Source organism: Plasmodium fragile (genome assembly GCF_000956335.1).
Source record: "Plasmodium fragile strain nilgiri unplaced genomic scaffold supercont1.18, whole genome shotgun sequence".
In the NCBI taxonomy this organism is placed as follows: domain Eukaryota; phylum Apicomplexa; class Aconoidasida; order Haemosporida; family Plasmodiidae; genus Plasmodium; species Plasmodium fragile.
The window spans coordinates 147,907-169,001 of record NW_012192598.1 but is presented as its reverse complement, the minus strand read 5'-3'; the positions used below and the strand labels follow the sequence as shown (position 1 = coordinate 169,001).

The following is a 21,095-nucleotide window of genomic DNA, read 5'->3' as shown; positions in this document are numbered from 1 at the left end:
TTTTTTTTTTTTTTTTTTTTTTTGTGTGTTAACGATAAACTGACGAAGTTGTTAATTTTCCATTTGTCACAATTTTGTGAAATTAAGAAGCTGCTAAATTGTGAAGTTACTAAGTTGTGATTTTGTTTCTTTTCTTTTTTTTTTTTTTTTTCCGTTTGAACATGCCCCCCTTTTTGAGTACCTACTTTAACCGCTCCCGTTTTAATGACGCACCACACCGTGCATGTAAAACTGGCCATTTGGAGTGCCACTGACCCCTCCATTAACTCTGCCAAGTTCGAACTTGTGTGCCCCTGGCCATCTGCAAAATGAACGTGGAGGAGAAATACAAACTGTTTAAGGAAAAATATAAAGAGATAAAGGAGCAAAATGGTAATGCCTGTTGTTCTACCATGCTGGGGGGGAAGCCATCGGGTTGTCTCTCCGCTCTGCGTCGAGCGTTATGATGTAGTGGCTGCGCACTTTCTGCTAATCCCCCCCTTTTTCGCCCATTTAGACATCCTCAAGAAGGCCATCGTGGAGTACAAAAAGGACATTAAGCAGCTGGAAAAAGATAATGAGGAGCAGAAGGATAAAATTAATCGCATGGTGAATGAGAAGAACGACTTGTTGAGTAGCAACAGCCAGCTGTCCAGCAAAGTGGCGCAGCTGACAAGTTCTCTGGAGGATAAGGTAGGGGACACCCAACACGCGCCATTACCCCGTTTGCCCATTACACCGCTTACCCATTACACCGCTTACCCATTACACCGCTTGCCCATTACACCGCTTGCCCATTACACCGCCCTAACCGCAGAAGAAGGGAAACTCCGCGTGGCGCAACTTAATGCTGCTGCCAAAAAACTCACGAGAAAACATGCAAGAGTCCGTCGCCTTCGAGGAGCTAGAAAATAAAATAAAGGAAAATGGTTAGCCACGCTCTAGTGGAATCATGCATACCATTGCGAGTGGGGTGGTGCCTACTCTGCAGATGCCTGCACAGACAACAAAGTCCTTCTTTCTATGCACCCCTCCCCCTTCAGAGATACTTCACAAAAAAGTGGAGGACCTGCAGAATGAGAATAAAGAGATAGGAAAGGAGCTGGACGCGTGTAGGACCTCCCACAAGGATAAACTAAACGAAAAAGAAAAAACCATTGAAAGTCTTAACGACATTATTACCAACTCCAACAAAAATGTTATGAGGTTGGAGCAGGAAAGAGACAAAATCAGAAAACAGGTCGAACAGGACAAAACAAATTTTGCCCGTGTTATAGAAAATAAAAATGAACACATAAAAAAAATGGAGAAAATATATAAAGCTATGAGGAGAAAGTGCTACCCAAAGTATAAAATCAATTTTAATAAAATCCCGCTTTCGGCGAGACCAGACCATTATGATGGTTACCTGCAGGTGGGAAAGGAGAGCGCTTAAACGAACAATCATATGCACGCCCGCAGTTGGACCCCTTGCAAATGTTTCACCCCTGTTACACCTTCCTAACTGCCCCCCCGCACATTCCTCCCTTCAGAGCCAAATTAACCAGCACTGCAAATTGTTACAAAGCCACATCCTTAATGCAATACAAAAGTTGCAAGAGTATCTTCTGAGGTGCAAAAATACGTTTGCGTCTCAAGCAAACCAGTTAATCGATTTTTGTCACAAATTGGAGGGAGAGAAAAAGGATGCCCAGGTGAACTATTCTAGGGTTGCGGACCTAAAGAAGATTTCCCAAAAGGTAATTTATACTCAACTACCCCCACCTCGGAGTGTGCATCTGATGGTGGACCTCTCCCAACCCTATTCACTTCTACATAATGTGTACATATTCCAATCCTTGTGATGATCACCCTTCGAAGGAAGTCAGCTACCTAGGGGAAGTGATCACTCTGTTAGACGACCTCGGGATATGGCTGAATGGGAGCCAAGACAAGGCATACGCTCAGGTAATTCTTGCAACGGGTTCGTCATTCCCCCGCACCACGTTTGCTTCCCCTCCCCACCATACGCACTTCTCATCACACCACCGCCATTTTGCAGTCCCTCCTGCGAAGCATGTCCAGTACCGTAAAAAAAATTTTCCTAAACGTGAGCGTCTACCTGTGTGTCGAAGAATACCTTTTCCCAACATCCACCACAGCGAAAACCTTTACACTGAAAAATGTAACTCTGGAAATGAGGAGCTTGAAGAGACTTGTGCTCAAAGCCATTCACTTTTTTGAATTCATCTTGTTTGTTACTCCATACGAAAATGAACGGATAGTGGAAGAGCACTTTAAAAAGAGAAATGTAGTTAACCGTGTCGACGGAATTGTTAAATCAGAAAGGACGAATAATGGAGAGCAGTGCCATGTGGAGGCGAACTACGAAGAAGTAGACACGAGTCTCCCAAGCAGTGAAGACGACACTCTCAGGAGTGATCAAATGCCAAAGTTGAGAGGAATCCATTTTAAAGAATTGCTCCAAGAAAGAGAAAAAAACTCTCTGTCAACATTTGAACAATTAAAAAATTGCTCAGAAAAAAATAAAAAATTGGTTACATATCTCGAGAAAAAATTCCACAACCTGTTAGAAGACTTTTGTCACGCATTAAAATTTTTAAAGTCCTACTTCTCCTTTCGCATTTTTGAAATGAAGGGATCGGAAATTCTCCATGTAGACAACTCCAGGGTAATGACAGAAATGCTAGACGCAACAGAATCGCTCATTAAGTATCTCGAAATGTTCGATGCTGTGGGAAAGCAGTCCCTCCCCTTAATGGCCTTCCTGTCTTACCAAAGATTTAATACCCGAATGGCCTTTGAAGAGGAAAGTAATTTGTTAAGTAGGATCAACGGGGCGTTTAGTCAAACCAGGCATATCCCCTACGCCCTGCTGGAACGCAGCTTCGGGAACCTCCAAATGTGCAAGAAGGACAAGGATCAACTGAATAAGGCCCTCTTGCGAAAAACAAAGTTAATTAAAAAGTTGAAGAAGAATAATAACCAGGTTGGGCGCAAAGGAGGGGTAGCTGCCCCCCACCTTGCACTCCACCACGTCATTACCGCTTCATGACCGCTTCACGACCACTTCACGACCGCTCCTTCCCCCATCACAGACCCTTGGCGAACTTAAGAACGTGCTGCTGACCAACAAGGAACTGACCCTAAACAACCAGTGCCTGGCCAACTGCTTGACCCCAAAACGGGAAACCATCAACCACGCTGGGGAGGAACACACAACCGATGAGGACATCCAGAAATATGCTGAGATGGTCTTTAACTTTGTCACGTATAGCAACTCAGACAAGCCAGGATTAACTGTTCACGAGAAACAGCTCATCGAGGCCTACGTCTCCTCATGCATACGTATAAAAAACTTACACATGGAAATACGGAAGCATGTAGAGGTGAGGCGGCAACTTTTATCCGCTTGCATAAGTGCACCTCTGCGCAAAATTGCGCACATAACTGCGAACCTCTACACATGAGAGCGCCTCCACTCCCCTCCTTCCTTCCGTATAGGTTCTGGAAAGCCTACAAAATGGGTTCAGCGTTAAGGAGGACGAAATACAAAAACTGAACCTCCAAATAGAGGCGTACAAGGTAATACAATTTCACCGCATGCATCAGGATGCAAAAGGGAAGCGAAAAAGGAATTGCTCATTTTTCCATTCACACAAATGTGTACATCCCCGCGAAGTTATACTACGTCTGCGGGGGCACTCTCCATGATTAACATTTCTCTGCATACGAAATTGAAATCCCCCACACACACACACATAGGAGGAAGAAATAAATATTCACAAAAAATATGAAGAGCAGGTAAGAACTGACATGCGGGAATGGGACCATGGGACCACACACAGCACAATCACATGCATAGGTGCACCCCAGACACACAAATATATCCACACGCAAGGGATTACAAAAATCGGGTGCATGTGCTTTTCTCCCTTCCCCCCCCCAAACAGATGAACACCCTGCACGATTTAATCGTCACTCTGGAAAAGCAATTATCTAAACTCAGCTCTGAAAAAAACGTGAACAAGTTTTTCATCCTCTGCTCCATTTGCGGAAGCAAAAACAGCATCGGTAAAATTGGGACGGGGAATCTCTGGGCCGTCTCGTCGCCATGTGGCCCTATCGTCGCGAAATGAGAGACAGGTGCAGTGTCAATGTCGTCTCTTCCCATGTGACCTGTTGTGTGTTTTTTTTTTTTTTTTTTTCGCAGGAACCATTCTGAAAAATCGCAAGTGCCTCAAGTGCAGTTCGATAATTATTTTCCTCCAATGAGGAGCCACAATGGAGCAAAAGGGATCCAGTTTGACGATGCGGTATGAAGACCCTAGTTGTGGTGAATTCTCTTGACCACAGTATTACTGCTTCGGCCAGTAGTCCTTGTACGTTAGCTGAATGCGCTTCCCCTTCTTGTTCACAAAGTTCGGGTCTATGTAATCCTCTGGCAGTGGCGTCTCCGGAATCTGCAAATGATAGGAAGATGAGGGGCGCGGAGAAATTTTTTTGTTACGTAAAAATGCATCCTTTTTTTGTAGGGATACAAAAGAAGCATCGCTATCCGTTTGTGCGTGTTAAGGGGGGAAGAGTAGTCGCCCCTCAACACTTCTGATCACACGCGATCTTGTGATCCATTTCGTGTGCGTCTTTTTCCTTTTGCCGATCTGTTTATCTCCTACCTTGCCGGGCTCATAAGTCCACACCACTTCTGTCACATTTAAGTCATACTCTTCTGAAAAAACTACGTTCCCGTCGTCGGGCAGTAGGTGCTGCGAGGTGGGCGCAATAACGGGGCAATTCGTTCGTTAGTAGGTTTGCCACTTCGCCTGTCTTTACCATTCTGCATAGGCTTGCGACCAGTACCAGCATGACACACACAAAAACATGTAGAAGTCGATACCAACACAAGTGTACGCGCGCGCGCAAACACTCCTCTGGCGTACCGTTAACTCCCCCAACTTAATCGAATTGTACGGCTCTCTGTATGTCAGCTTGGATACGTCAATTTGAAAAGGAGGAGGAATATGATTTCCTATCACTTTGCATTTTATGTAGTTCATCGCCAGCTGCACGTGGTACCCATTGACGTACGCAGGGCAGCCGATAAGACCGACGACGCTACATGGGATGTTTAACTCAGTCACTTGGTTCTTAACAACTCTAGCAAATTTGAGGAAGTATATGTGCTTCTCGACTGTTCAGAGGGGAAGAGGGGGGGCATGCTATTGATGGTGTGTGTTATATGCCGTGGGGACGCAACTAGCTAATTGCCAAATGAGCCAATCCGCCCACCAGCGTGTGAATAGCAACCCCAATTTAGACTCACCCGGATCCGTCTCAACGTGTGACACGACGCACTCGACGACGTCCCCATCGATGTGAATTCTGAACAGCCTCGCGGAGAATACTGGACGGGGGGTGAAAAGGGGTAGTTATCAGGGGGTAGCTACTTGCACGAATAGTAGGTGAGGACGTATCTCTATACATTCCCTTTCATTTTATTATTTTTATTTTATTTTTTTCGCTGTTTGTGGCATTACGCAAAGACAGGTGGCCGTCCTCCTCCTCGAAGGCGTACTCATCAATCAACTTGTGGTCGATACAAATCCGCTGCTCCGGGCCGTACTTCCAAATGATGGCAGGAATATACCCATGCACTTGGAGCAGCTCCTTCTTCTTAAACTTCTCCCAACGTCTTCCCTGCACATCCACCACCGTGCTTACTGTACTATGCGCATTGAAGTAATCAACAATTTCCTTCTTCAGAAAATTCCATTGTTTATACTTCAAATATAGTTTGTAATTCAGGTGGTGCCTTTTCGCGCTCTTCATGAAGAAGGTTGCTGGTTTACTAATTAGCTTTAGGTTGTTCATTTTTTTTTACCAGCGGTGTCGTGGCGTCATGCGTTCTTTTGGGGTGTGCCCTTAAGCAGCTTGTCCTGCTAGGCGGTTAACAAGATGCTTCACACACGCTCGTACATACCCCCGCACAGTTACCTCGCGTGTAAGTGCACATATGTACGTATGCACCCAATGCGAGTATGCGCATGGGTACGGTACGCCCCCCGTTTCTACAAGGCCAACACACCAATCGCGCAAAAACGGAAACAAACATGTACTGCAGAGTGAACCGCAGGTGAAGTAGCTTCGGTAAAAATATAACTGAAGCAGAATTGGCGCAAAAATACGAAAAAAAAAATGCATACACATGCGTATAATATACACCGAACAAGTCAAACGCGCGAACAAATTAACTGATGAGCTTGCCAACGCACCCCGTTCTTCCTTCTCTGAAGGGAACCTCACAATCGAGTTGAACCCATTCCATAGGTGCAGTTCCATCCCAGTGATACGCGTTTAAAAGAAAAAAAAAAAAAAAAAATTCTGCAACGCTTCGCCATCTTCGCTCAAAATTAGGCGGATCCCCACACAATGGGGCAAACGGAGATGAAAACTATGTTGCCCGTGCGTGAATGTCAAACAAGCGCTTTTAGCCAATTCGTTTTTACGCAGCACATGTGGCAGGTGTTTTATTACACGCAAAAGTTTATAAGCAGCCTACCAGACAGCTCTCCTTGTGCAAATACCCTAACTGTACAAGGGTAGTGTAAAAGGGGGCACATCCTGCAGGAGCGAACACACCACTGCAATCCTTCTAACGATTCCCCTACAAGGTGCCCATGATGATGTTACCTAAAAAAGGGGACGAATGTAGTTACCCAATGTTGGAGTATACTTTTGTAGGTGTTAATTTATTTTTATATTTTTCTCTTCTGGTTAGCTTCTTGTTCTGCCACAGTGCCATGTGCTCTGCCACCCCCTGTTTTTTTCCGCATGCTTATGCCAAACATGCGTTTCTACGCGTGTTTCCGCCCTCATTACCATTCATCTCGTAGAGGTCATCGTTTGAGCTCCCCGTTTCGGAGGCATACTTTTTGTTTTTACTCAGGGAGTAGGTTTTCAATTCTATGGGCTGCGAAAAGATGTGGGGGGAGGGGAGGGAGTTCGAAGAATGAAAGGCAGATGCGCAGATGACGAGAGGGACAAAGTGAGGCTCATTCTAACTAGGCAACATGTGTACGACTTCGCTCGCAAGGATATCTAGGGGATACCCCAAGTGTGTCCGCCCTGTGTCATCGGGCTCTCTTGGTAGTACCGCCTCAAATATCCTGCTGTAAATTCGTATGAGCTCCTTTTTGAGGAAGGACCTCTCCCGACGACAAGATACAACCAGTTTGAAGAACTGCCTCGACTCGCTTTCACACATTGCCTGAATGGAGTTAAAAAAAAAAAAAAAAAAAAAAAAAAAAAAAATGCAGAGAGGCCGCCATCCATGTAACAGTCTCTCTCAAAGGACACGACTGTATGGGTTGATTCGAACATGTACTGGATACGCATACTATGCAGGCGTGGCACACCATGTGATCTTAATCAATACGGTCGTTACACGACTGCCATATCGTTTATCATCGCACCCCGTAGAGGGACCCCCACACACACTTACGTCAATCTTCTTGAACGCGTCAGAGCTTAAGCCTATGCCGCTGGTGTGCGATGTGAAGTAGCATGGGAAAGTCTCCTTCCTGCAATTCTTTTCGATAGTCTTTCTATCACTGGATGAATAAATGGTCACCTGTATATTGTAACCTACATTCATGTTAATTCTTTTAACATACGAGCTGTGTAGGAAGACCGTGATGATATTAACTTTAATGGTTAACAAATGGTCTGTGTGCTTGGCCTTCTTCGCGGTAGCTTTAGAGAGGGTCGTGGCAATTTTACCTCCATGTTCGTGGTTGTCAATTTGTGGACCCGTTGGTTGGTCACTTTTGTGGTCCCCCGTTCGACCGATCTGCTCACCTACCCCCCTTTCTGACTGCGTTTCCTCCTCCTGACCTGTGCAACTAGTTCCCGCGTCTTCTCGCCCCCTGGAATCCATACCTGGCGAATGTTCCACGTCGATGTCACTCAAATAAATTTTTCGCTTAATTCGAACAACGTTTGCTAGCCTATAACTAAGGCTGCTTTCGTTCGAGTGGACGTGACTTGGTCTTTTAAGTTTTGTTTCGTCCTTTTTGTGTGTCAAGAGGTGATTCTCAAAAGGCGTTGCTTCTGTTTTCTCATTTAAACGCAACATGCGCGATGTGTGTGCTGACTTGATTTGCGCAAAATTTAATGCCTCCTTTTTTTGTGCACCCCGCGTGAGGTTTGCGACGGGTGTTGCTGCTGTTCTGGTGCCTGATCTTCGTGATGATGGTGCTCCTGATGATGACACCGATGGTGGTGGGCAAACCTTCTTTTCTTCTTTTTTTTTCCTCCCTTCTTCAATAAACAATTTTCGCGGCCAACGGACAGAGGGCCCCTTTTTGCCGCCCTCAGTGTTACTCAGATTTGAGAACTGATCTGTTGCTGGTACCTCATCCCGATTTGCGATCTTCCTGTTGGACATTTTTTTTTCATTTTTTCGTCTACTCATCGTAAACCGTTTAGACAACTCCCGCCCCTCGCTCTTGTTACAAACAAGTGAAAGGTCTTTTTTTCTTTTTTCTTTTTTTTTCTTCTGCCCTTCAGTACCATCCGTTCCTTCACCTGCACTATTTCTTTTGAGATATTTTTTTTCCAGAAGAAATTCGAGGGTGCTCTTGGAGCATTCAATATGTCTTAAATCTACATAGTTTGAATTTCTTGCCATCGCTTTTTCATTTTTTAAAACTGGTTTGTCCATTTCGCTTTGTGTCATTTTGTGTGGAAAGGAGCCCATTGCGCGGGGAGATGCTTTTCCTCCCCTTCGACCCACACGATTGCTTTTTCGGCGCTTCACCAGGTTCGTTGTGCGCTGGCCGTTATTCCCCTCGTGATTGCCTTCCGTCTTAGGAGCATTAAACGTATGGTCCCTCCCGTGGGGGGAGACTGTCAAGCTTATTTCATTTGTATTGCTCACACATGAGGGGCTCCTTCCTTCATCAGACGTTAAAATATCCCCCTCTTCTTCTACCATTAGGGAAGAAATATTTTCCTCGACATTTTCCCCCCAATTGGTAAAATTATAAAATTCGCTCTTCTTACTAAATCCTTTTGCAGTCTTCGCCTTGTCATCCCTACCCCTGGAAATTTTGTTCTCTGTTGATGGGTCCACAGCACAATCCTGCTTCTTTTCTCCCTTCCCATGCTTGCTCACAAAGTGTGATATACTCTTCCCTCCTTTGAGAGAACCCTTGCGTCTATGACTGTTTTTCCTTGGGGATGCTACCTCAATTGACATATGTATTTTTCGAGGTGATCCTTCCTTGTTAAGCGTATCCGCTTCTTGTTCTAAACCGCTTTCGGCCGCTTCATCCTTTCCCACCTTGCTACGCTTTGCAGACTCGTAGAATCGTTCTATCACACTAGGGTGAAACTTTTCAACCAACCTCTCACTTCTACTGTTATTGCTTCCGTCTCCTTCCTGTTTTCTTTTTCCATCCTTAGATGGAGGACTTAACCCGTTCTTGCTTGTCCCCTCTGCATGCAACGTTTTAGTGGTTTCCTTCCTTTCATTAGAGGAGGGTTTTTCTACACTTCGCGGAGATTTCCCCGATGAGTTACCATCCAGACCTTGGGCGCCATTCTCAATTGCTTTGCTGCTTTGTTTATCCGTGTTAAAGCTCCTACGCGGATGATCACCATCCCGATTGTTCTTCCCCGCATGTGAATCTTCACATGTTTTAGCGGCTCCTTTTCCGTCTCCTTCCTTATGTCCTTTTGTCCCCCTAATGATGTTACTTTTGTAAAATGTAACTGTCTCTTTTGTCTCCACCGGGTCATGCTGACAATTTTGGGAACCATTATGCGCACTGCTCAGCGGGTCCAACACATCCCTCAGGGGTTCACTCAACAGTTTGACGTCCTCGTGTCCCTCACTTCCTCCCCTTTTAAAGACATGTCCTGAAGAACTTTTTAACTGCCTATACGAACCAACTTCACCTTTTGGACGGTCCCAAATTTCTGCCTTAACCACTTCTGCTTCTACCCCCGTTGGAGGAAGAAAACTGTTTGTAATAATCTTATCCTCTTTCTTATCATCTACCATTTTTAAGATAGAACTTGATAAAGGAGACACTCCTTGTGCGTGTCTTAATTCCTCCCTTTTCTGTCCATCCTTTGGAAGAGGCTCCTCTGTTTTGTTACCTTCCCGTGTTTTTCTCATTTCTATGAGGTACTCTTTAAAATTTGTCACATGATGCCCCCTTCCCAATGTAACTTCTGTTCTCTTTGGATAACTGCCTTCCAATGCAGATTTTGCTGAGAGGGGGGATTTTTTAAAACTGCCAATTCGGAGTGCTCTTCCTTCCCCCCTTGCACCTACAATAGGTACGCCTTTCCTAAAGGAATATTTTAGAGCGCCCTTTCTGTCCAAATGGATAGCTACACCCTTGGGACCCTTTGTCACAAGAGCGTTTTTTCCCGCAGGCTGCTTTATCGATTTGGTACACATATTAACATTCCATTTAGCAAAAGGGGATCTATTTTCAAATTTAGTAGCCTCGTTAGTTCCCTCCTTTTGCGGAATTTTCAAAAGGGCACCATCAAGCATGAGGTCTTTTTCGCCCATTTGGCTCCTGTGCACATTATTGAGATTCTCTCGCTCATCATAGAACAAGACGCGTTCCCTTTCCTGAGCCCACGCGGAGTGAACATTTATCACGTCATGTTGATAGCTCTCCTTGGAACAACTCCACCCCATGTTAGGAAATGGAATAAACCTGTCCATGAGGTTATTGTGACACTGTTCTCCACACGCGTCTCCATCTAAAGCACAAAAATCATATATCCTTTCTATCCTTGAAAACAGTTTTTTTTCCTTCCCAACTGCTTTCTTTATCCCCATAGGATTTCTCACACCTGTCAACTCGACTTTGTACCTTACGCTTACCTTTTCCTTCGCACCCCCATCGTTCCTGTCCATCCTCTGCTGCTGATGAGGATGATGAAAATTCCCCTCCTCATAGTTTCTTACTATTAGCATGGTTAGCGGCAGGCTCCTTGGGGCATCATCCAAATAGACCCTTTTCAATTTATCTACACCCCCATTTTCCTCCCTTCCTAAGTCTGAATTCTGTTGCTTCTGTTTCCTTACCCCCATTTTGTTTCCCCTTCTCCCACTTCCTCCCTTTCTATCCCTTTTTATGTCCTTCCGAATCAGTGTGTTGCCATTTTTACCGCATCTTCCCTCTACCTTCACGTACCTGAAGAACAGGTTTAACATACTTTCGGCTTCACCGTCCCAGTTTTCCTTTTTCAATATTCTGCAAATCTGCCCCTGAACATATTCGCGTCTTCTCAAATGTGTTTCGTCTTTAAGTTCGCTCTGTACGTTGCTAGGAGGCAGCTTACGGTGTAGTAACTCTTCTGGGAGTGACTTGTACCCCCTGGGTGTTGATTCTTGAAAAGCTAAATAGAGGTCATCCTTGCCGCTTCCCAGGACAGAGTCCCCCCTGGGGAGGTCGACCTCTTCTGCAAATTTCCCATCTTCATACATTTCGTCGCAAAATGGAAAGTGATACTTGTCGTCATTCTGGCCATCACAGTGCTCTTCCACCTCGCCGAAACCTGAGTAGTGCTCACCCCCGCTGAAGTAATCAATGCGGGAAGAAGACCTCACCGAATTGGACAAATCTGCTCTACTGTTCTGCTCCCCCCCGTCACCTACGCCGCTAAGTCGTATGTTATTACCCCCTAAAATGGTGTATCTGCTCTTTCGACAGTAGAAGTTATGCGCTCCATTTTTGGAAACTTCTTCTAGGGCTTCATAGGAATAGTCTTCCTTCGAATCTTCTCCTTTTCTGGCGTACTGATTATCCGCTTCTCCCCCAAGAAGTGTTTTATACATCATGTCTGGACTGATACCATTGTTCAAATTCTCGTCTGCCATATTTGTATGTATCTCCCTGCATTTGTCGCTAAAAAAATATTCTCCCTTTTGGTCATACACTACTTTTTCATCAGAAGGATGCTTTGCGTACAATTTAAGTTTCTCTTCATCTCCTTCCCCTTTGCAAAAATGAAGGCGTTTCTTGGACAACCTGAACATCTCTAAAGGTCTCTCTTCTAGTACCTCTTCGTCATTCTTTTTTCTAGCATGTCCGCGATGTCCCTCGTAATTTGACCTCAAATCAGTGCTTTTACTACTTTCGACCGTGTTACATTTTGAGGACTCTACAGAGCTTATCTGAACCCCTTTATATTCTCCTGTCTTTATTTTCTTTCCTCTACTTTTCACATAACATAGGTACTGCTCACTCCTTTTCAGTAGCGACAATTTTCCATTTGTTTTATTCTTCTGCAGAATCTCCCCTTCTACAGAGTCTCCCTCGAATCTGCCACTGTTCGATTTATTTTCCCATTTTTCACTATCCACTTTTTTCTTTTCATGAGTCAAGTTTTGTCCTTTCCCCGTATCGAAAGAATCCGTAGTACCTTTCTTCAGTTTTGCTTCATTTTTCCTTAATCGCTTTTTCCTCTCCTCCCCGTTGTATACTGTCTTCCTCCTCGAATGCTCGATAAATGTCCTCCTTTTTTCTATCCCATTACTCGAATCAGACGTTTCTCTTTCGTGCGCTATATTTTCACTACTCTGTTGATTTCTACTGAGGCGCTCTCTGGGCGAATGAATTATTGAACTTTTACAAATACGCTTCCTAATCAGTTTGGAGTCCTTCTTACGTTCCACGCTTAAAAGAGTATTTGTTTCACTACTGTCTAATTCTGGTTCGTGTGGTGAGATGTTCCCCTTTTTTCTCTTTTCATTTAGGCTCGAATGATCTAATCTACTAGAACCACTAATTTGAAGAATCACATTGCTCCTCTTCTCATCGCACGATAGTGTAAATCTGGAGAGCTCACTGGCATCTCTTCCTAAGTGGTTATGATTTTTATTTGTGTTTATCCTCCTTCCCGTTTTTTTCCTATAAACGTTGCCATTCATAGCAACACCTCCTTTATCGATAATGTCGCGCAAATCTTCAGCCCTATTGGGTAAAGTCAGCGCAAGTTCCAAATCCAATTTTGGTACATTAGCACATTTTTCACTACACCATATTTTTGCAGGACATTTTGTAAAGTCTCCCCCATTTGTGCATTTCGATTTATCATCATCAGTGGGCTGGAAAGGAGCTGCTTCAATCGTGCCATTCGTTAAATCGTTACAACGTTCGAGTCCTTTCTTTCCCCTCTTCGTCTTTTCCCTATGTACATTACGCTTATTATTCCCTTTGTGCGTACTCTTTCTTTCTCCTCCTTCTGAATCGGGTTCTATGCCTCCGCAATTTGGCAGGAGCGTTGCGAATTGCTTGTCGTGAGTGGCAGTAGACTTTTCTTCCAAGAGTGTAATAAACGTATTGTCTATAATTTCCTGCTTCGTTTTTATCATTCCATTAGCAGGAATTGGCTGTGGCGTGACCCTCCCATCAGTATTATGTTTGGAGGCACCTGTTCTCTGCATACATTTTTTATCACTGGTAAGGAGGGAGTGTTGTGTCTTACCCCCTACACTATGCTTAAGGTGCTTTATCTGACTTCCCCAACCTGCTGCAACATGTTTTGCTCCCACGGGCGAGTTATCCAACACATTTTTCTCGAAACCTGCTAGGCAAAATTGTACACAAGTGTATAAATAATTTTACAATTAATGGGGAAAAAAAAATAAAATAAAATAAAGCAGCATTTTAAATATGAGAGACGTATGCATTTTTAAGTAATTACTTGGAGATGCACATGTTGGAGTGTTTTCACATCCGCTGTGATTCTGGCTTAGTTCAAAATCCTGAAAAAAAAAAAAGTCCACATTTTGAACAGTTTGTGTGTTTCTTGCTCATATGACTATTCTCATGAAGATACATTAACGAGTTTAATTGCCTATTGAAGCACCCGTTGGGAGCATATCATCATGTTCAAGCGGAATCACAGAAATACATGCATGACAGCAGTACGTACATAAAGAATGCAGCACAACGGAGTATACCCTCCCTGTCGCTAGACGCCGCGTGCTGACACTTCTGCCCATCTAACGTACCTCACATGAATAAGCTGATTGTCCACAATTGTAGTTCTCATCAAATTGTTCTAATTTTTGTATATTGTAATAGTCGACTAAATCATTAAAGAACTTCCTCTTAACATTCTCATTGAAGACTCTAATATCTTCGTGGTTCCTAAATCCAGGGGAACACTCAAAATGTTCTTCATCATCAAAATTTTCCGAATCGTAATTGTCGTTGTAGCAAAAGGCACACTCATTATGTCCTTCACTTTCTTGTGTGGTGCTGCCCACGTCTGACGAGAACTCGTTCGAAAGGGTTAATGATTCGCTTTCGAGGTAGTGTTCACGATTTTGTACCCTTGTTGACACTGTGTTAATGTCTATTTCTTGCGACGTTCCTATTTTTCGCATTCCTGAGCGCAAGTTGCTAAGCGCTAAATCAAAGACATCGTCAACGTACTTCTTCCTTTTATCGTGGACGACCTATAAATAAAAATGCAAGTGCGCGTGTCATCGCTTTATGGGGAAAGTAAAAAAAAAAAAAAAAAAGTGCTTCCAAAAGTTGCTCACTTTTGTGTTTCCCCTCTTCAGTATGCCTATGTGAGAAAAAGTGAAACGTGCGAATAGAATATGTGACTGAAAGGCACGATTGTGGCGTGCTACACAAATGTGACATAAAACGCTGCAATGAATTGGCTTTAAACGGTTCGATATACTTTGGATGTTTTCAATTAGGAAGGGCGAGTCTTCACTGTAAAGAAAACAAAAAAAAGAGGATGATTTTAAGGTAACGAATAAATAAGCTTGGCATTAATAGGTCAAAAAGGTTCGCACCGTTCGTTCGCCTGTTGAGTACTTAATTTCCCCTTTTTTCTCGTCGCCGCGCTTACTCAGAAATCATGGTTAGGATGTTTGTAGACGCGATTACGAGAACTGTTCTGGGTGATTGCTTTTCCGAAGGAGGTATGAGTAAATCGTCTGTTAATTTAAGTGCAAAGGTGAAAATAAAAATAGCAAGGAAAATATAAAGTAAAATAAATTAAAAAAAAAAAAAGTAAAATAACATACTATAGAGCAGCAAAACAACGAAATAGCTAGTAGCAAAAAATAAAAAAAAGCACACACGCACAAATTAAATGTGCAGAGAAAACAAAAAAATTATGAACGTTCAGAAAGTTTGATAACATTGTTGGACATTTTGGCTAGCTAGAAAAAAAAAAAAAAAAAAATCCTCAAACAGTTTTATCCATTTCAAAGTCTTGCCAATTACCGCGTCGGCGGTGGGTATTGCTATTTATTTCGATTGCCTAACTTTTTGCGAGAACAGACGAGGGAGATAACTAAAGAGGACTATTTCATTGTATGGTAGGAATTACGCACATGATATGTTTCGTTTGATGTGTGTGTAGGAACGGGTTGCCCCTTGGCATACCACCCTTTGTTGCTTCCCATCATTGTCGTTTTTGGCGGGTGGATACCACGTTGTTTAAAGAAACACCATTCGGCAGTTGCCACATCGGCCCAATGGCACAACCGCTAATTAACACACTAGCGCCACAACGCGCAGCGCAACTTTTTTTAAGGGTCATGCGAAAATAAAAATGTTTCCATCTCCGCTGTTTGGGTAAATTTGGTGACATGCACAAATGGTACTAAAAAAGTGAAAGACACATACGAAAAAAAAAAAAAGAAGCATAACTGCTCGAAAGTAGCAAACTTAACTGTCAGCATTACGCCCCAATGTGGAGGAACACAAATAAATATATGGGGAGGGGGACCCCCAAATGAGGCACTTGGCCATTTTTCAGGCTACATCGTACTTAATCATCTTCATCAACTCCGGAACGCCACTCTTAAACGGTTCCGATATGAGCATACATTTAAAAATGGTGTGTACTCGAGAAATACAAATCATAATTACGTATGCCATTTTTTTATAAGCAATGCAGGTGAGATAGTTGGATAAAATTCTCCCGACATAGTACAGCAGACGAATGTTCATTTTTATTTTCTTGTACAATTCTATCATTAAGTATTCGTCACTCTCCTCCACAACGTCAGCAAAAATCGACAGAACGTCATGTAACTTCTTCACATAATGGTTGCAGCTAAGGAAGAATTTTAACTTATGATATGTGTGGTAGTTGCTGTTCATGTACCTCCTCAGGAACATGTACTCGTTGAACAAATTGATTAACATATTTTTGAAGCTGTTTTTGTGTTGGACAATATAACTCTTTATGTCGATACACCTGGATATGATAGCCTTAGTTGCGTCTTTGCTAATTCCATGTTTTTTTATTACCTTCCTTTTGACTTTGTTTGTACTGGGTGAGGAATCACAAAGTAATTCGTTTGAATCTTCTTTAAACTTAGTCTCTTCCAATAGGTTATTTTGTGAAGGCAAATTTTGTACGGCATCATGTACAGTAACCTTTGGTGGGCATTCGTGCAAGTATACCCCAGAGGGTCCGGTGCAAGACCTTTTTTGATTCCAGGGGGTAGGGGTGAATGCCCTTGGAGGGCTGCTTTGTTCTGGTGTTATGGTATGCCAGAATCCATTGTGCATTTGATGCGTTCCCGTCGGGCGATATAAGAGGTTAAACACGTTTGTGTGACCAGTTGGTTGTTCGGTTGGTTTACCGGTTGGTTGTTCATGCGGTGGATCAGTTGGCTGATCAGATGGGTGTTCGCTTGGATGATCATTCTGCTTCGCCATTTTCTCCCTCACACTTGATTTTTTGCCCGCGAGCCGATCATACTTATGAATAAACCTGTGCAGCAGCACCCACTTTCCTATTTCTTTCCGTACAATACGGTCCAGCTGGTTTTTTCCACTTATCTTGGACTGTGCCCCATTTCCCAGGTCGTTTGGCATTTGCGCATCGCGCATCATACCACCCCCGATTTTTCCACTTTGCAATTTCTGCTTTCCTACGGGTGTATAATATTATACTCTCCCCTGTGTGGTGTTCCTTTGGCCCAATTTCCTTCTTCACTGCTTGGTGATTTTTTTTTTTTTCTTTTTTTTTAAATCCTTTATTATACATGTCCAAAATGTTGGGCATTTTTTTTTTCTCATACTTTCCCCTCTTCAGATGTTTTCTAAAAAATTTCCTGAGAAAGTAAAAAAAAAAAAATCTTCTTTTTCTCCTTGGCAGTAACGTGGGTAAAAATGTGCCAAAGCTCGTGGGGTTCACTCTTCGCAATGGCTTTTTCTTCATCAATCTTCACAACATAATGTATATCATTTTTTTACCCTTGTTAAAAAAAAAAGGCATGGCGTAAAAAAACTACTGCAATGGGTTGACATGGATGTATAAATGGGGGCTTCAAAATGGGTCGCCGTTGTGGAGGCGGTGCGGACAATTCCAAAATGTATGCGGCATAAAGCAGGAGGAAAAAAAAAAAAAAAATGCGCAAAATGTCGGCAAAAACACCATTTTTAACAACACGTCGCAGTCCACAAAAGGCGTTGCAAAAGAGCCAGAGTATGGAACTCTGACCCACCTGTGTTTCGCCCGTTGTGGCAACCCTGCTGCATCCTCATCCAGGGACACTGTGAGCAGGATTAACATGTAACACGTAGATTACCTCCACTATGATATGTATATATTGAGGTCGCGTCACCTCTCCACCCCATTGAGTGAAATGGAATGTGGAAACACGACTTCTCGCATCTGATAAGAACAATGCGTCCACTGTAAAGGGGCACACCTCTGGAATGTGATTTCCCGCCAATTGGCGCCCCCCCCATGGGTTTTTCTGTACCCATTCTCATTACAGTATCAGTTTATTTCCAAATCGAAAAAGAACATCATGTTTACCTTTTCTTCGTTTAAAAAGGTTAGGCCTGGGTTCGCACATGATGTGGCCTACCATGTGGGCAGGTCTGCCTCCACATTTTGACCCATCCAGCAGTGTCCCACTAGTGAAAGGAAAATATCCCATGGGCAGTGTACCGTGCGAGAAAAATTCCAAACATTTTTTTTTTTTTTATTATTATTTCTTTTTAGGTGCTCGTCGGAGTGACTGCCGCGAACGGGGGTGTAATAGCGGGCTGCTTTTACATTTACAAAAAGAACAGACCCGCAAACGACGACACACTAGAAGAACCCAGCGAAAGTTTCAGAATTAAAACCTTCGATGAGCTAGCCAAAAGTTATGACGAAAAAAATGACTTCATAGAAAAAGTGACCTCCATAAACAAATATAAAAAAAGGAACTTTCGAAAAGTGAAAGGAGTTGTCCTAGAAATAGGGGCCGGGTCAGGAAGGAATTTCTCATTTTTAAAAAAAGTGGACACCTTAGTATGCGTAGAAAAAAGTGAAAAAATGTGTGAAGAAATGAAAAAAAAATTGGAAAAAATAAAACCGTCCTATCCTGTATATATTATAAATGATGATATAAAAAATTGTCTCTTTCAGCCCAATGTGTTCGATTCTGTCATTTCGTCCTTCACCTTATGTTCACTGGAGCATGTGGACCAAAGCTTAGAGCAAGTCCACCAAGCGTTGAAACCAGATGGCAGATTCTACTTAATCGAGAGAGGCATTATTTATAACAAAATTATTAGGTATATTCTGAAAAAGCTAAATCTATATCCTAATAAAAGAATTCCCTGGGAATTTGGATACTATGAAAATAGGTGCCCTTTACAGATTTTAAAAAATAATAATTTCAACGTCATTTTTAAGTTAATAAAAAATGCTGGTAGTATCTACATACTTACAGCCAAGAAGCAGGGGGGATACTCTTCTCCCCATGCTAAGAATAGTGCATCCCTCGCCCATGTCAACGGGGGGAATGCAATTCAAAAGAGAGATCATTTACAAAACGAAGTTAACGACAAGAGGGGAGTAGACCAAACGCGGCATCAGGGGCCACCCACCGATATTAAAGACATATTATGTAATCAATTGACCGCCCCGATTTATTACTCTTACAGAAATGGGTAACAAGTAGCACTCCAAATGGGCGAGTATCGATGCTTGCATGATGGGATTGTGCCCCTTGACGGAGAAAAAAAAAAACAAAATTGCACACGCGTGTCCGCGCACAAACTCGTGCATGCACACACCGCTAACTACCTGTTTCGTCTGCCCTCAATTCAACTTAACCAATATGCGAACCACTCGCACGATACAAAGAGGCCCTATTTGCACTTTAGGGGCAAACATAAATGCAAGGGGGGTGAAACGCACACACCTTACGTATGCGTGTATGTAAATGTAACGTCATCTTCCAAACGATCTGCTAATAAACGTGTACCCGTCATCGCCATCCCGTTTGGCGACGGATCAAAATGCGTTAATCCACCCAAACAACATTCTCCATGAGGAAAACACCACAACGCTTCTTCACATAATAATTACAGTGGCCGTAATTCCGTTAAAGCAGCTTCAGCTGCCCCGTTATCTTGTTAACAATTTCGTCAGGCACTGGAAAAAAACAAAAAAAAAAAAAGTAATGGAAAAAACCGTCTTGAAATGGGAAAAGAGTAGGATAAGACGCCATCACGCACATCGTTGTTGTGCGGAAGAAAAATCCTTTTATTTTATTGGGTCCATTTTATTCCTTCTTTTTTTCCTATTTTTTTTTTTTTTTGTTATTTTTTTAATTACCTGGCTCGATGGCTATGACCGTTTCCGTGTTCGGCTCGATTTGTGTCCGGCCCTGAGGAGAAGAGGGAAACGAGAAAAAGGCAGACAGATGGGCAGGAGGTATTCACGCCACGCACAAGTCACGTATGGGGCATAATATGCTACACGCTCATCTTACCGCGTCGATTATTATAGACGTTATGAGGTGTTCCTTCTTGGCCTTTTGTTCAATTTCGTACATTTCCTCCAAGCTCTGCGGGGGGTTGTTGGGTAGAAATTGTAAGCATAAGGAGGGGGAGGGAGTAAGAAGATAAGCAAATGGCTTTTTTTTTTTAACAGAGCCAAATGGAGGAAAAGAGCAACTCCTCTCTCACTCATTACCGATATTTTGAGGACAATCTTTTTCTGTCCCGTCTTTTTCCACAGGTCAAAATAGGTGAGGGTTCCTTTCCCACTTTCGCTCGCCTTCAGCTTGCTATTTCGTTTCATAATTTTCTCATACACTGCTAAGCAGGCGTGGCAACACTGCGAGCAGATCTTTCCCTTGTTCATTTTGATGTCTGTTCGTGGGAAGGGAAGGGGCAGCAAAATGGGCATAAGAAGAATGGGCATAAGAAGAATGTGCATAAGCATAATGGGTGCCTGCTGCGCACCACAGGCTGTATAGACACCCCCCACGGAGGCACGAAGCAACACCTACCTGTCCTGACGCAAAACACCATTTTGCAGTCACTTGTGCATATCAAGTCAAAGTTCGCACAAGCCTCCTTTATCCTGATCGCATTTTTCTTTATCTGGTTCAGGTACTTGCAGAGAAGGCCAATTACAAATCCCCACACAAAGGCAAAGATCAAAACGAAGACATCGTACCCGCCATTGTTGATACTGCCCACGTGATTGGCGGTGCTTCCTGAGTTATTCATATGTTTGGAATTCTTGCAGAAGGATGGTTGGGGGGGGCGAGGATATATGCGTCCGGGTAAGCAGGCACATAGGCACACATAATCGTACAGGTGAATTAATTTTCCTTTTTTTTTGTTGCCCCTCCTGAGATATATTGATCTAGGTGGGAAAAGATAAATATGTTCGTCCCAGTGCAGGACACTAATGAACAAGTTGTGCCAACCTGCAGCAAGCGTAACGTCTGTGCGAGGAGACTTGGTCAAGCTGTTGTTATCGCCTTCGCTTCTTCGCCTCTTTGTCACACCGCCTCTTAGCCGCTTCTGCCTTCCCGAATGGTTCCTTCTCGAAGGTGGACTCTGTTGTCAACACGTGAGAGAAGCCACCTATATTCTTCTTTGGTAGCACAAATCAGCGACAATTAAAAAAATACCCTTCGCGCGGATATTCGTACATACGAGAAAACACAAATATGTCCAATTGAGCGCTTTTAGCGGTACACGTTAAAAAAAATATATACTGCATGCACTCGTTAGGGTATATTTGCGCGTGGACGAAGCCTTGGACGAGAGAAAAAGGGTGTTGGACTGCCCGAGTGG

The 21,095-nt window shown here is 43.2% G+C and overlaps 6 protein-coding genes across 6 annotated transcripts; 2 read left to right on the top strand and 4 right to left on the bottom strand.

The window, feature by feature from the left end:
- Positions 1–308: 308 nt before the first annotated feature.
- Positions 309–4,254, top strand: AK88_01975 (uncharacterized protein; the record flags this gene model as incomplete). The annotated part of the gene is made up of 12 exons (XM_012479610.1): positions 309–372; positions 497–672; positions 797–908; positions 1,023–1,393; positions 1,512–1,718; positions 1,840–1,926; positions 2,021–2,968; positions 3,078–3,368; positions 3,484–3,564; positions 3,745–3,783; positions 3,933–4,053; positions 4,193–4,254. The coding sequence occupies 12 exons, from the start codon at positions 309–311 to the stop codon at positions 4,252–4,254; spliced, it is 2,559 nt and encodes an 852-aa protein (XP_012335033.1).
- An 83-nt stretch (positions 4,255–4,337) lies between these two features.
- On the bottom strand, positions 4,338–5,850 carry AK88_01974 (uncharacterized protein; the record flags this gene model as incomplete). Its single annotated transcript, XM_012479609.1, has 5 exons — positions 4,338–4,442; positions 4,656–4,745; positions 4,920–5,170; positions 5,303–5,383; positions 5,517–5,850. 5 exons carry the CDS (start codon positions 5,848–5,850, stop codon positions 4,338–4,340), a joined length of 861 nt encoding a protein of 286 aa, XP_012335032.1.
- A 793-nt stretch (positions 5,851–6,643) lies between these two features.
- On the bottom strand, positions 6,644–15,190 carry AK88_01973 (uncharacterized protein; the record flags this gene model as incomplete). The annotated part of the gene is made up of 10 exons (XM_012479608.1): positions 6,644–6,669; positions 6,859–6,949; positions 7,133–7,246; positions 7,481–13,596; positions 13,717–13,777; positions 14,027–14,476; positions 14,564–14,589; positions 14,710–14,744; positions 14,884–14,971; positions 15,160–15,190. The coding sequence occupies 10 exons, from the start codon at positions 15,188–15,190 to the stop codon at positions 6,644–6,646; spliced, it is 7,038 nt and encodes a 2,345-aa protein (XP_012335031.1).
- A 607-nt stretch (positions 15,191–15,797) lies between these two features.
- AK88_01972 (uncharacterized protein) lies at positions 15,798–16,871 on the bottom strand (the record flags this gene model as incomplete). Its single annotated transcript, XM_012479607.1, has 1 exon — positions 15,798–16,871. One exon carries the CDS (start codon positions 16,869–16,871, stop codon positions 15,798–15,800), a length of 1,074 nt encoding a protein of 357 aa, XP_012335030.1.
- A 941-nt stretch (positions 16,872–17,812) lies between these two features.
- AK88_01971 (uncharacterized protein) lies at positions 17,813–18,951 on the top strand (the record flags this gene model as incomplete). Its single annotated transcript, XM_012479606.1, has 2 exons — positions 17,813–17,875; positions 18,010–18,951. The coding sequence occupies 2 exons, from the start codon at positions 17,813–17,815 to the stop codon at positions 18,949–18,951; spliced, it is 1,005 nt and encodes a 334-aa protein (XP_012335029.1).
- Positions 18,952–19,384: 433 nt separating this feature from the next.
- AK88_01970 (peptidyl-tRNA hydrolase) lies at positions 19,385–20,519 on the bottom strand (the record flags this gene model as incomplete). Its single annotated transcript, XM_012479605.1, has 5 exons — positions 19,385–19,434; positions 19,618–19,669; positions 19,775–19,849; positions 19,978–20,156; positions 20,297–20,519. 5 exons carry the CDS (start codon positions 20,517–20,519, stop codon positions 19,385–19,387), a joined length of 579 nt encoding a protein of 192 aa, XP_012335028.1.
- Positions 20,520–21,095: the final 576 nt, after the last annotated feature.